The sequence below is a fragment of the Myripristis murdjan genome, chromosome 17 (genome assembly GCF_902150065.1).
Source record: "Myripristis murdjan chromosome 17, fMyrMur1.1, whole genome shotgun sequence".
Classification (NCBI taxonomy): Eukaryota; Metazoa; Chordata; class Actinopteri; order Holocentriformes; family Holocentridae; genus Myripristis; species Myripristis murdjan.
The window spans coordinates 9,836,332-9,851,615 of NC_043996.1; the positions used below are offsets into that span (position 1 = coordinate 9,836,332).

Below are 15,284 nucleotides of genomic sequence, written 5' to 3' on the forward strand. Positions count from 1 at the left end.
AGACCAGCAGACAGGCAGGAGAGGTTTCACAGCAATATGAGACACTCTGCTCCTTCTAATGGCTTCCCTCCTCACTACAGACAGAGTGACAGGGCCTGGGATGCAAATTACAGCCAGTTTGACTTGGAGAGGAACATGGGCAACAGGAGGGAAATGAGAAATGTCACGTTCGACCTGGAAAGCTCCAAAATACTCGAGGGAGGAAAATTTCACAAAGACAACAGGTGGGAGGAGGAGGGGAGCATGTCCCGAAACAAAGAGAGAAGAGGAGGAGGAGGAGAGGGAGGCTCTGCGAGGCATAAGGTTCATTCCAGCAAGGTGGTGAGGGTCAAACTGAACCTGAATCCGCTAAAAAGAAGCAAAGTTCATCCCAAGAAGAAATCGGAGCAGGGCCACTCCGAGAGAGGCAGCTCCAAGAGAGAAAAGTCCAAGAGTCCAGAGAAGAGACAGGACGGGAAAGGGAGAGGCAGCTCGAGTCGGGACAACAAACAGAGCAGCAAGAAAGGGAAGAAACCTGCCAAGAGTAAAGCATCGACTGAGAAGGAGGAGGAGGGAGAAGACGGGGATGAAGAAGGAGGAGAGAAAAGCAAGACCTCCTCTAAACAGAAAAAGCCAACGTCTAAAAGTGAGCAAGACTGTCCGGACAGTACAGAAGGTGACCAGCCTGATAAAACACATCCGGAGACGTCCCAGCACACACCTGGTGATGCCGCCAACACAGCCGGCCAATCAGACGCCACTAAAGTCTCAGGGAGCTCTGTGATTGGACAGCAGGCGGGGCTTCCAGCACAGATCATGCAGGGTCCCGGTGTCCAGCCCTGTGGAACCAGTTTGGGTGCTCAGTTCCCCTCCCAGCCTGCTTTCTCCCTCCCCTCCGCAGACAGGACTCGCTCCGCCGGCCTGTCGTTGCTGGGCCTGGCCGGCCCACAGCTGAGCGGCAGCAGCCTCTCTCTGCAGGGCGGGAACTTGCTCGGCAACGTGGCCCCAGCAGCTAATTCAATAATCCCCAGCAATCCAGCTAACACCATCGGCCATAACGTAGCATACGCTGGACTCACTTCTCCTGCTACCTCTCTCCTAGCGAACACTGTGCACGCTAACCCTTTGCAAGGCACTGCAACACACACAGCCCTTCCAGCCCATCCAGCAGCCTCATCCCAGCTTGGAGCGCTTTCTTCTATTTCTGTAGCAGCTGCCGTCACATCCACACACGCCCAGCCTCTCTCCCAGAGCCAGCTGCCTGCAGACTCCAGGCCCAGGCCTGATCTGACCCAGGGACCGGGCCCTCAGAGCGGGGAGGCCCCACGACCTCCAGGCCCCTCCGTCCCGGCCCAAGCTCAGGGACCTCTGGCTGGGGACGCTCCGGCTCCTCAGCCTCCCGGGCCGGTGACTGTTGAGAATCTGTCAAACAATAATAGCCAATCTGACGGGCCTGTAGACGCAATGGCGGCCAATTTGGCAGGTGCGGGTGTTGCCACCGCTGAGGGACCTGCAGGGGGCGCCACACTACTGCAGCAGGAGTACCTGTCAGAGGAAGGAGGCTCCTCCCCCAGGAGGAAGCTCAGGCTGGTACTTCCTGAAAAGACGTCCAGCCGACCGCCCACGGCGCTGGAGAGGAAAATACGATAGTTCACAGCAAACAAACAAAAGCCATTCTTTTTGTAGCTGCTGACCAGCGGCTGTAGATAGCATGTCACTTTGCTGTAAACCAGCGGTGAGAAGCACATCATCACCTACAAGACACATACATGGCATTTAGTGTTATGAGCTGCACCAAAATGTTACTGTGTACTGTGACTCTTTTTGGGTGTTTTGCAAATGTTTGATTTACTTTTATTTTTTTATAAATGTGATTTTTTTTTCACTACTTAGTGTTATGAAAGAAATACAATGGAAGATTTTTTAAAATAACATATTTTGTAAATATCTTTGTCTATAATTGAAATTGTTGAGAGGCCTTATGAGTATTAAAAGACTTGTTGGATGAACCTGCCGGCTGATTTTGGTTCAAACACCAAGAAAGTTTACTTTTGGTTTTGGAGAGGTTTTTCGGTTTCAGCAAAATTGTATCAGTCATGCATTCCAGCAGTTTGGTTGATAAAAACTTCATTGAATTTCTTCACTTTGGCTGGAAATCACTTGAAAACCCCTGGTACTGTGTCGTGCCCCTGGTACACCTAAAGTCATAGTACACCATGACCTCCAGGTCGGACACTGACCACCAGCCTCCAGCCAATCATGACCTCCAGTCCAGACACCCAGCCCTGACCCTAACCCTGAACCCCCAGTGACCACCTGCCAAACACACACACACCCACACACACACCCACCCACCCAGCCAGCCTCCCTCCATCAGCAGAGCATCCAAGATGGAAGACATCACAGTGCTGGGCACACCGTTTGACTGACAGTTGATTTCTGGGAGTTGCAAGGAAGAAATGATGAGCATTCACATCAAAAATGGACAAAAAATTTTAAAAAAAGAGAGCAAAACAGGAATTTGCAGGCCAGCACCATAGAGCAAACGTGTCCGCTTGAGGGCTCAAGGTAGCAGGTCAAAGTCGACAGGAAACAGGCAGCGAGGCTGGAGCTGCACGGAGGCTTCACGGCAGGTCGGGTTTCAGCTTTGGCACCAGGGCGGCTCTTTGCAGTGTGTTGGGTTTCACAGGTCACACCGCTGACCTCTGAGCGCCGCCTGAGGGGCTTCAGCTTACACTCTGCACGCCTTCACTTTCTGGGGCTCTTCATCTCCTCGACCCTCCGCTGCAGAGGTCACAGCTCCCGGATGTACTGAGCCCAGATTTACTGATTAAATATCATGTAGCGTTATAAATATCAGTACAGCATTGTCAAATTAACTGTGATAGCTTGTTAAAATGACTGCAAACAAGACAAATGGTCTCCTCTACCTCTCAGTGGTGCTGTTACTGCTGGTGCGCCTTAAAATTAAAAACCTGAAAATGTCCTCAATTATACAAATTATAAAGCTAATTAATAATAATAACTTTATTTATATAGCTTTATAACTTCTAATCAAGTATCAAAACAGCAGGAGGTACAACACAGAAAACAACAAGGTTACAAACAATGTTTCAAGGAAAATAGTAAAAGATAGCAAGGAATAAATTAATTAAGAGCTAATTTAAAAAGATTGGTTTTAATATGAGATTTAAAACGGCACTTTATTATGCCCTTGATTTTAATTCTTGAAAAGGCAATCAGCAAAATAAGACAGCTTGTTAACATAATAAGTGAATTAAATGCTTCAGTAGATATTCACTTTAGAAATAAATTGGTAATATTGGCATAATCAAACAGTATTTTAAATGTGTGATAACAATGAATTATGTAATGGATGGGTATATCACTTAAGATCTCACTGAATCATTTGCTTTTCGTGTTTTTACTCTTTATTTTTTTTTTATTACAGTCTGATATGCAGGTCTAAGCTTTTCTGAGAGAAGAAATAACAACATCAAGGAGCTGTGAACCTGCTGGCAGAGAGCAGCCGTGAAAACCTCACATCAGGGTTTGACTAACATGGGTTCTGAAAAATGAAACCAATACCAATATTTTTGTCTTGATTTTATTTTCATTTTTATTTGACCATTGAGAAGCTCACACAGTTCCAAAAATGTACAAAGATTCAGTTTTTCCCACAGAATATTACTCCAAACAGCATTCAGGCCGTCACTAAACCTCTCATCTGAAGCCAGCGATAATAAACCTGTTAGCTGAGCCGGCCTGAACACTGAATTACTGAAACCCATTACTGAACCTTTAGAGGCAAAACAATAAAAGAAAATACCATTTTATTGCACGTTTTACAGACTGATGCCCTTAAGGCTATCCTGAAGTTACAGTTACTAAAAATGAGTCCATCACACATATCAATATTACTATTGAAGCTGTAGACGATGAATATTTTGTGTAAATATTCAATATTTCATACATAAAAAATCGAAATGTCCTGCGAATTTTATTCTCAGCCTCTGAATTGGAACTTTTATCCTGGGATGATAAAACTCTCAGACAAAAATAGTAAATATATTTAGTCAAATTGTTATTTTTATATATTCAGTAGCTACTTAGGCTGATTGAAACGATTGGAAAATATTTAGTGAGCATTTTTCAACACAGAGCGTTGTGGTTTTGAGCTGAGGTGTGTGTTTCCAGTCCCAGCCGGCTGGACAGTCACCGGCTGCTGTTTTCTCACATCACACACACGACTCAGTCTCAGTCCACAAACACAGCCCTCACACACTGAGCTGATGAGCTGATACCCGACAGTCACAGCGGATCCCTGCTCAGATAACTACACACGAGGCTCAGGGAGGTTGCATCTCCTGGTCTCCAGAGGGCAGTATATACCTGCTGCTGTGTACTGAGGACACTTGACTAGTGAAAATGAATTTAACCCCTTAAAACCTGTAAATTCATTCTGAAAAACACAAAAAAAGAAAGGGCAATTAAGACACTATTGGCAAATTAACAAAAAAATACAGAAATATAAGTTAAAAAATAGCAAAAATTAATAGAATGGAATGACAAGGATGCTGGATGGACATTATTTCTTCTTTCACCAGCATTTTAGTGCTGATTGCGTGGCAGGGAGGGATCTGTAAGAGATAAGCAGTAACTTTTTGACTCAGCAGCGGCTGGCCTGCACTGCAGGTGTTAACTGACATTTGCTATCATCTGCCATGTGTAAGTAACATTTTGTTTTCTGCTGTTGTACTGGTAAAATACAGTTCAATACCAGTACAGTTTCCAAGCGCACATAAGTTTCAATGGAGAAACTTTTCACACTTGGTGAAACTCTGATGTGTCAAGGTACCCCATGGTGCCCTGTTTGATTCATTAGATAACTGATTAACTGATGGAGGCAACAATCAGCACTAGACTCCCATCCACTCCCACAGAAGAGGATTAGGGGCCACACAAAAATGTAAAAATTGAGTTCTGACAATAATCTCAGAGTTCTCAGAGAAAAGTCTGAATCCTGAGATTAATGTCAGGATTCTGACTTTTTCCTCTTTTCCATTGCATACAACTCCTCCTGATTAGGGAAGACACTTGGGGTTACCAAGTTTCAAGCACTGAAAAGACACTTGCATGTTTGACCAGAGAGAAACCAGAGGGCTGTTTGTTGCACAGCTCTGATACACACTGTTGTATTGTCTCTGTTTCCCCAAAACCCAGCCAGGCCTTCACCAGCACAAGCCTGCATTGTTACAACTAATTCTAACTTCGTCCCTGGGCATTTGTGTGTGAAATGCAAATGTTGACTGCCGTGTGGAAGAAATGCCTGCTGGGAGTTTTTGCAGCTCTGGCCCGCCTCCACACTGCATGCACGCATGTTTCTGCTGAGAAGTGGAAACGTATAGAAACGACTTGTGACACGCACATATTGTTGTAACTGTTGCTGGCACCCCGCCTCCGATCCAGCCAGTGCACTGCATTAGCTCATCTCATGTCGCCCGACTGATGTGAGTGAATATTGATAGCTGCTGATCGATGCTATTGATTAGTAATCATTAGGCTTGCTACAGTATGAATCAGGCCAGTAAGCTTTAAAATGAGAATTACTGGACTAAGAGTGATCCTGCCATGTGAACGCACCTTATTCCCACAGCTTGATGGGACCTGAGTGAATAAAACAGTAACAAAGAGAAAGATGTAAGGACAGGAAGCAGGAGCAACCTCCTCATATGATATGACATGATTCACGGTACTTGGATGCTGACTTGTTAGGTATTGCAATTCTGTAAGAATTATATTATGATATTGTGTGATTTTGGATAAAAACAAAAACAAAAAAACAGTAGCCTAAGGAAAGCAGCTAAATCATACTTTCAAAGACATTTATCATGAGCTCATCAGTCAAACTAACTTTGACCTTTTAACATTTCTTGTGTCTTGGTGACTTTTCATAAGGCAGTGCTCACGTCCAACTCGTCTTTACCTTAAAGTTACCTTTAAGTTTCTCAATACTTTTAATTAAAGTGTGTAGGTGCAGCATGGGTCTCCATGTTTTCTCTCTCAGTCTTTAATTCCTGTGATGATCAGCTTGATTCCCACGATGCTACGGCAAAGATGCAGAGGAAATGTTCGAGCAGGTCACAGCGCCATCTGTTCTATGTTGCAATGTTTTTTCCACCTTGAACCAAATAAAAATATATGCAAACTAAGGACAAAGTATGGCCTTGGACTTATTTGTCCGTTTGTAAAATCAAATAATTTTAAAAAATCAAAATTAATGTGGTGATCATTTATTGATGCTAAAAAGCTAAATGTAGCACCCCTAACAACTCCAGCAGACCCATGTTTGATGTGAATAGATACACGAGAACAGCTACAAGTTGATTTTTTTTTCTCCTGAAACCACATTGAAAAGATCACATTCATATCAAAATGGGTTAAAACAGAAATTTTATCTTTCTGTGTAAACTGAATTATCAAAGAAATTTGTTTTTCAAGAACAACCAGGGGCATGGGCTAAACAGAGGTCTTTAAAATGCACATTACTGCTAGTTACACAATAACAAAAACACTGAAATAAAGAAGAGACACATCTTGGAGTGATGACTGCACATCAATGCAGCGCCGACTTTATTCTCAAACACATTATTAGAATCTAAAAATAAGAAAATCTTCCTGTGGTTGTTTGCACGGAGTCCTTTTGTCTGTCAGAGAACACATTAATATAAAGAGATACAGAAAGAGACATGTTTATCATCATCATCATCAACACTAAAACCAAAAATTTTTATATTATAAAAAAAAACAGCAATAATAAAACATAATCAACCCAGCAACAGTTATAGTTCCTTAAATAGTCTCTGGGCAGAGAGAGATAGAAAGATGACAAGACCAGATATCTGGGTTAACAACAGCCTGTACTCCGCTTCCTCATTAATAGGCTTCACACACACACACACACACACACACACGCACACACACACACACACACACACGCGCGCGCGCGTGCACACAGTTTGGATCCAAATCAATATCATTGACAGACATATGCCAGGAGGAGGAGCTGTCATCATACAAAGGATTATTTTTGCTTCTTTTATTCAACAAAGCGTTCTTTAACCATTTCATTTTTTTTTTCATGGACTAAAATACAATGAGGTTCTACCCCTGCAGATCTGAGGTTTACTGCAAGAAAACAATGAAAATCATTTCATCTTACACAATTATTCACAATTCCATGCCTGGTTAAAAGGCAACAAGCGGCTCCGGCTGCTGTTTCCCTTCTTTAGCTGAATAAGCAGTGTAATTATCACTCTGCTATTCAGCACTGCTTTTGTTAGGAACTTTTCTGCCTAACTCAGTCGACAGACATTGAGGGGGGACTTCAGTTGAAACTGTGTGAGGGGCTACACAACCGTATCCCATCCATAGATTTATTTGTTGTGTGCCACCACGTAATACAACTCTTTTCTGGGTCTTATTTGCTCCAGTCTCCCACTAGTAGAAATAATCAAAGAACCAGTGGGAAACATCAGCTCCACAGAATTTAGACAGCAACATTTCAAATGGCTACAAATGAGAGCAAACAATTATGTTACAGGATTTTAGTCCGATTGGAGCTGACCATCATCATCGTCTTTACAAAACAAGAAACAAAGATTTTTTTTTTTTTTTTTTCGCTCACATGTAGCCATGTGTTTACATCAAACTCCACCAGGTAAGTGCTAGGGGACCTTTTGGGCACGCAGACAGAATATGTTTCCGTATACACTTTATATTTATTTATTTCTAATCAAATGCCAATCACAGCAGGCCGTATCTTGTCCAGTTAACGGTCAGCAGAATATACAACAGAATTTGGCCACAGCAGGGATCAGCCAGGCTTCAAATAAAACCAGATAGTTTAATTATGGGACATGGGAGAAACCATTTCCAATCCTTGATCTTAACACCGTCCTGTTGTGTCCCTCCTGTGCACATGACATCGCAGCAGTCCTGTGCAGCCATTTTGCATCCCCTCTGGCTGGTGCTCAGTAGTTGGGGATGCCAAATGGTGCAAAAATGAAAACAACCCACAGCAAGACTCTGGTTAACAGCTGAATGCCTGAAAGACTAGATTAAATGAGATGTACAGAGGGGATGGTTGAAGTTTGTTGAGGTCCAGTACGTGGCTCGTCCAGGGCTGATGAGGGAATGAGGGTGAGACTGGCTTGGGAACAGTCAGTGGTGTCTGAGCAGGTGTTACTATGAGGGCAGGTTTCTTTTATAAGTGGCTAACTGAGGTTTAGTTTAGGGTGATGGTGGCTTGTGCTGGACTGTGGTTGAGTCCAGTGCGGATCCAGTTGCTTGGTTTAGTTTTCCAAGGGTCCTATGTTTGAGCTAGGCTTGGCTGGGTCAAAGGTGAGGTGAAGCTAGAGGTTACTAGGTGTGGCAGTAGTCGGGCTTGACTAAGGTTTGGCCTCACTTGATCCTTCGATTAGCTAAGGAACAGAGGTTTGTCTCTCTGAATGCCTCTGGAAGACGGACAGGAGAAAGAACAAAATAGGTTAGGACAATTCACATGCTACAGTCTCTAATCAAAACACTGAAAATCTTACTGCACTCAGTACGATATAGCCGTATTGGTTACCTCCTGTGTAACTGATCAGTGCTACACTACAAGACTACACTTGTCTATGTGACACCGTTAAAGGAGCACACAGATTGTTTTGGGGAAGTAAGCTTTATATGTTTCTTTTTATGATAAGTAAAAATGAAAATATAAGAACAAGATATTGGGTAGATTTTATGAGGAAATTTAACAATTTTTCTCTTGTTATTTTACTGTTTGAATTAGAAAGTAGATCCGGCAGTCAAACCCTACCACCTACCCGTTGCCTTGGTAATCGGTACTCCAGTCCAGGGCTGAGTGGTGGTTGGGTGTGGGCCGACCCAGCTGGTGGTAGTCCACTGATGATGACATCACGGTGCCACCATTTAGCATCCCTCCTCCCATTGGCTGGTAGTCCGGCTGGTGAGAGGGGTGGTAGCCCTGCAGAAAAGGAAGGGGGCAATATTAAAAGGCGTCTTACAAAACAAATTCACCTGGTCCTCATTAAGGTGGAGGGAGGGAACTCTAGCTTTTGATTCTGTTGTGAGACGGGCTGTTTGTACAAAATAACAGCAGATCACACTGAGGAAAAAAAGAAAACACCTGCCACAGTCAGACGGTTTTACGATGAGCCATGAAAATTCAGAGAATCTATATTTACTCTTTATAGAATTCACTATTCACTGTTAGAGAATTGCCTGAAATGCTGCAGCTCAACAATGCTGTTGGTAGCTTTAACAGACAGGCCATTAAAATCAATGGTAAATGTATCACAGCAGCACAGTGAACAGCAGACAGGCTTGGCAAAATACTAGATCAATATATTTTGAATACTTGGGAAAAAATAGAATGTAAGAAATGTCCTTTTATACTCTTTTGCAAGTGAAGAGAGCACTGTTGAGGCTGTTGAGGTGTCTGGAAATATTAAGAGCAACTGAAACATTTGAAAAAACTAAAGCTCTGACCAGAGAATAGTAGTGAGAGAAAGAAAGGGACAGAGGAAAATAAGACTAATGCACACACAAACTCTGGCTCTAATGGTCCTGGCCAGTATATTCTTGCTGGTTTTTCATGAATTTGCATTAATACATGTTCTCAATTATGGAACTGTCATGCATTGTTACAGATATTATTATATACTGTTTTGAAATGCATGTTTTCTAATCATTTCATTAAGTGTTGCCAAGTCCTGGTTAATTCAGAAAAAAAAAACTTGTACTCATGTTTAGGGTTATGTCTGTATTTGTATCTTATCGTACTATCTGTTTTCCTTGCTCTTCTTTTTTTTAAGTTTACTGTTTTAATCCTTTACTTTCACAAAAGCCCTTCTTGTGATATGTGTCACAAATTAGCAGCTGTTGCAGCTGGGATGTTGTGATACTTGCATCAGATTATGTATACTGTATCTGTCCCTATCAAATAAACAATAAAAAGTAAATAAATATAAATTTTGCTGATCCTGGAATGATGTTAAGTACATGTTTTCACACCAAATAATTGAAAATGGTTTAGGCAAATTTAGCTTAAGCACTACTTTGAAATTTGGTGAATTGAATTGAATTAAAAGAGGGATCAGGTCCAGGTTATCAGCAGTAATTAGAGAGTTTCTGTGTCTCACTGATGTTATCATCTGTTGTAGGGTGGTGGTGGGGGGGTGTAATTTGGGGAGTGAGGGGGGAGAGAGGTAAAAGGAGGTGAGGAGGCGCAACGACAGTTACTCAAACTCTAGGACACTTGGGGGTGGGAGGGTGGAGAGAGGGAGAATAGGAGAGAAAAAATAAAAATGAGTGTGGAGAGAGTCTATGTATGTGTGTGTGTGTGAGAGGGAGAGAGAGAGAGAGAGAGAGAGAGAGAGAGAGAGAGAGAGAGAGAGGCTGAAAGGGGAGTTAATCTGAGTGTTGGGAGTGAAAGAAGAGAAAGAGGAGGACAGCAGGTGGTTGGGTTCTCCCCCTCTCCTCCTCTACCTCACCTATTCATCCATTGTTGAGCAAATTCTTCTCCTTCACTCCTTCACAAAGACCCCATCTGCCTCTTTTGTCTCTCTCTCTCTCTCTCTCTCTCTCTCTCTCTGTCCCTTCCCCCGTCATCCCCCACTCTTCACTCAGGGAGAAAAAAATGAAAAAGTTTGAAGCTCTGTCTTTTTTTGCTTTTTCTGTTCCTTTTTGTTTGCTCTCTCTCCTTCTTTCCCCTACAAAATATGCAAAATGGAGGAGAGAGAGGGGGGGATTATGGGAGTGTGGGATTTAAAAGTGCGCCATAAAAAGGGGGATAAAATGGGAAGGGAGACTTAGTGGCAATCCAGCCCCCCACCCAACCAGAGACACAGTTTAACCATTCAGAAGACACACTCGCGCTATCACACCTCAATAAGTCTCACATTGGACTCAACAAATTCATATTTATAATCCTTTCAGAGGCAAGTGTCTGCTCTCTTGATCCTCTTCCAAGATGATGACAGGCTGAGTGACTGACTGACAGAAATACAGACATAAAGATCAAAAAGACTGGACAGGAGCAACAAAAATTCAGCCAAAACCTGGTTCCACATTGAATCTGTAATGAACAAGTTTCAAATTCTTCCTATTTCAGCAATTTCAATGTATTTGTTTATTTCTACCTCCTAACATCCCGTCTATTCCTCCAATTATGCCAATTCACATCACAACCATTTTCATAAGTAGACAACAAATTACAGAGGTTCACTAATGTAGCGACACACCCATCAGTGATCAGTGTTTGGGGTCAAAATGGTTGATGATAAATGTCACCAGAATATCGTGGATTCAGTTCATTTCAGATCACTTCCATTCAACTCAATTCAAGTCCACAAGGAGATGCTGATGCATTCCCTCCCTCTCTAGTACCCATCTCATTTCCTCACTCTGTGTGTGTGTGTGTGTGTGTGTGTGTGTGTTTTGTCTCCTCCACTGATGTATTCATCCATCTCCATCCACCTCTGTGCAGCTTTTAAATCAGCGGCACACAGCCTGCGAGATGGCTATTACCTAGAAGAGATGGGAAACCTGAATGTGTGTGTGTATGTGTGTGTGTGTCTTTGTGTATGTGTGTAAAAGGAAGGAAAGGGAGTCGGGTTAAGGAAGATAGACACGTATGTTGTTGCTGTCAGAGGAAAACCTTGTGTCTCAAACAGCGGCAATTAACAACAGCTTCATTTTCAGGCTGACATGTATGATGTGTATGGGTGTATCTTACCATTTATGGATGCCTATACTCATGTAAAGATAGAATTGTTGCAAGCTGCAAGTCTGTTATGAAAACCTTTTGTTGGCCATCTGCATTGTCTGCTAGACTTTTCTTTCTAGCATTTGGTTAAATGTTGGAAAATTCATCAACTACTGCACAGTTTGTACAGATTTGTTGCTGCTGAATTGCAGTTTTTGCTGGTGGATTTTAACAGCAGCCTTTTTATCAGTGAATAAGTCAGACAGTATCTAAAATTATCTGTCAAGCTTTTAATATTATGACAATGACAGAAATTGGTTTGTAACACTGCACATTGGAACAGGAATCCCCACTCCGGTGTGCAAAGTTTCGTACCTTGATTGGTCGCTAACCTTGTGATTTCTGTGATGACATAGCTTGCACCCAGCACATTGTGCCTTTGTCATTTGACTCATTCTGCCTGGTTTGAGCATTTAGCAAGGCAGCAACGTCCCTGAGTGAAACTGCTTTCATGGAGAGAGACAACCAAACTTGCAACACACATTGGTAAACTGGATCTTTCACTTAGGTTTTGTCAGAATCAGACCAGTGGTGTCATATCTGACACACAGACAACCCAAGATGTGACATAAGATGTATACTCAACACGTGTCTGACCTGTGTCATGGCAGGTGAGTGTGTCATGCCCAGATGCTGATGTTGGTGGTGTGGACTGTGCAGCCCGCCCAGGTGTGCTTGGCCATGGAGCGGAGGGCTGACCTGGAGAGGAGGTGGGGATGCTGTCGCCACACTGCCCAAGGACAGCGCTCCTTGGTGGGGGACACTGGGCCGGGGAGCAGTCCCTCTGGAGGACAGGGCCTGGAGCTGCGGGTGAATCTGGGGGTGAGGAGGGGGCAGGTGGGGGCCGAGGTCGGGGCTCCTGGCATGAGAAGGGTGTGATGGGGGTGGGTAGGGCATGTACATGCCCGGGTGGTGGGAGGGAGTGAGAGGGTGAGTGTGGGACAGGGAGTGGAGGGAGGAGTGCTGGCTTGGATGACCAGGGTAGACTGAAGGTTTGGGTGTAAACATGGAGGTAGAGGAGGAAGAGGATGAAGAGGACGAGTGGAGCGGCTTCATCTCAGATGGGTCATTGTAACTCTGGGTGGACTGGGGGGGGCAGCCAGAGAGAGAGGGAGAGAGGGAGGGAGAGAGAGAGAGAGAGAGAGAGAGAGGGAGGGGGAGGGAGAGAGAGAGAGTTCAGTTTGATCTCCATAATGACCATTTTTTTAATTTTAGGGACTTGAATTGAGAGCGTGTGTGTGTGTGTGTGTGTGTGTGTGTGTGTGTATGTGTGTGGAGTACCTGTGAGACCAGACTGGCCCTGTATGCAGCCAGCTGTTTCAGATACTCCTTCTTAGCTGTCTCAGTCTTCTTCTTGTATATCTGAGATAGAAAGAGAATATATAAAATACTATTTAAAAACTAAATAAAATATTGAAGCTAGCAGATGAATATCACATTAGTAGGCAGTTCTAATGATGAGATAAAGCCAAATATTTGTGGTAAGATCAGCATTACACTCCAACCACAATATCAAACACCCTTGACCAATCTGACCTGAGGATCCGCTTTGTCATCTGACTGAAAAAAAAAGCCCATCTCTGTTTAAATTTCATCATCAAGAAGGAAGTTCAGGTCAGTCGGTCAGTATGAGACTCTTTTTCTACAAATCATCAGGCAGTGTCTGAATATTAATGGTAAAGTAAGTAATAGTGGTATAGTATACAAATTCTTCTCTGTGAACCTTAGTTGTGAATTCTCACACAAATCTAAAAATCCTGTCAGCGATTTTCAGAAATAACTAGAGATCACTGCCAAGACGGCGCTGTGAAAACTGGTCACAATCTGTACTTGTTTAGTAGTTCATTCCCATGGGACTGTAGCATGAGACACAACCACACTCCTCATCATTTTGATGAGATCTAAACTGCTCAAACATCAAATCCATACTGATATTGCAAAGGAAAAATCTTAAACATGGGCATCTATTCAATTCATTTTTCATTTATACATGAGAATGACTAAATAGTGCAACTGAGAAACAGCTGGCTTGTGTGCCAAGAAGTAGTGCAGCATGTGGTGTGAAGACATTAATCACACCACAGGTAAATCACTTTCCACATTATAACATTTAAGTAAACCAATTAAAGACTGTTTTATGTGCAGATGACGCTGAAAACTAAACTTGCAATAAAGCCATAACACAGCTTCAATATCTGACAACACAATCCCCAATGAGCAGCCATACCATGAATCAGGTGACAATCTACTGAACTGTCTAATCCTCTAAACATAAAGGCTTATGTTTCTCATGGATATTCATCCCTATGAACTGTCGCTATTTACCCAACATACACTGCAGCAGGAACCACAATGTCCTTTCCTTTCAGTCAAACATCCTCACTCAGTTGTGTGTTTGAGCAAAGGTTTGTGAGAGACCCAGAGATAAACTGTACTTGTATATGAGTGTGCAGTAGCATTTGCTGTACGCTAAACATCAATATATCATTGTCAAATTAAATGTAATTAGGTGTTTACAGTTCCCACAGTAGTATTGTTCATGCAGTCACAATTAAGACTGCATTTCCCTTGACACACAGTCAATTGTTTCTCTGCCCTGATGTCGCTCTGAGTGAGTTTGTTCTCTTTGTCTGAGGACAAACATGATACAAGTGATTTTCCATCATCACTCCTTCAACCATCTACCTTTACCGCTAATTGTGAAAATGTTACTTGTATTTACACTCGAAATACACGGCCCTCTTCCAATATGTTTCCAATTTTCTTGTCAGGTGGTCTACTGGTAACACCAGAGTGAATAACTGCATCAGTTGGTGACATCAACATCTACTTTGGCTGCACTCATTTATGCACCTGCAACTGTGATAAAAACCTGACCTCTGTGTGCTTTCCATACAGAAAAGGCTGATGACTGCCCATCTTTTAATTTAGCATCCCCTTGATTTGAAAAAAACTGGCTGTGACTTTCTCCAGTGTTAAAGACTTCAGTGTGTGGGCTGTGTGCACGAGCATGGAGTCAATGTCATCAACAAACTCCTATTAGCTTTTGCTCTCAGCTTCTGCGAGCTGGGAAAACAAAAACTACTGCAACTTTGATTGAACTGCCAGCAGGATACCAAGGCCTGGGACGAAGAGTGAACGCTGGAGCCACCACAAAACAGCTGTTTGGACACATAATTAAAGGGCTTGATAGTTGTAATAGCAGGTCTAAATCAAGACCATCGAGCATCCATTTGGAACTACTTTTAACCTTTATTTCCAAAGCCATGTACTCAACTCCACAACTATACATTACTTTTTATAATTTTCATTCAAAAAATGTTTTTCTTTTCTATTGGCATCAATGCAACCCAGTCAAATCTTATGTTGTGGAACCAAATTATATGACCAATTTGGTCACACTTGAGCCCTGTAACTGCTGTGATATATATATGTAAACATTTCTGACTAAAAAGGTAGGTAAAGTCTA

At 42.8% G+C, this 15,284-nt stretch overlaps 1 protein-coding gene across 3 annotated transcripts in view; it reads right to left on the bottom strand.

Annotated features, from left to right (window-relative positions):
• Positions 1 to 7,580: 7,580 nt before the first annotated feature.
• The window catches only part of tox (thymocyte selection-associated high mobility group box), a 50,927-nt gene continuing 43,223 nt past the window's right edge, over positions 7,581 to 15,284 (bottom strand). For 2 of the 3 annotated variants that reach the window (XM_030073642.1, XM_030073640.1), the window contains 4 exons: positions 13,097 to 13,177; positions 12,413 to 12,901; positions 8,853 to 9,013; positions 7,581 to 8,495 (listed from right to left, as the gene is read on the bottom strand). In XM_030073642.1, the coding sequence (XP_029929502.1) occupies positions 8,459 to 8,495; positions 8,853 to 9,013; positions 12,413 to 12,901; positions 13,097 to 13,177 (768 nt within the window). In that variant the 3' untranslated portion in view covers positions 7,581 to 8,458. The remainder of the gene's footprint in view (positions 8,496 to 8,852; positions 9,014 to 12,412; positions 12,902 to 13,096; positions 13,178 to 15,284) is intronic. The other variant, XM_030073641.1, reaches the window with a different exon arrangement.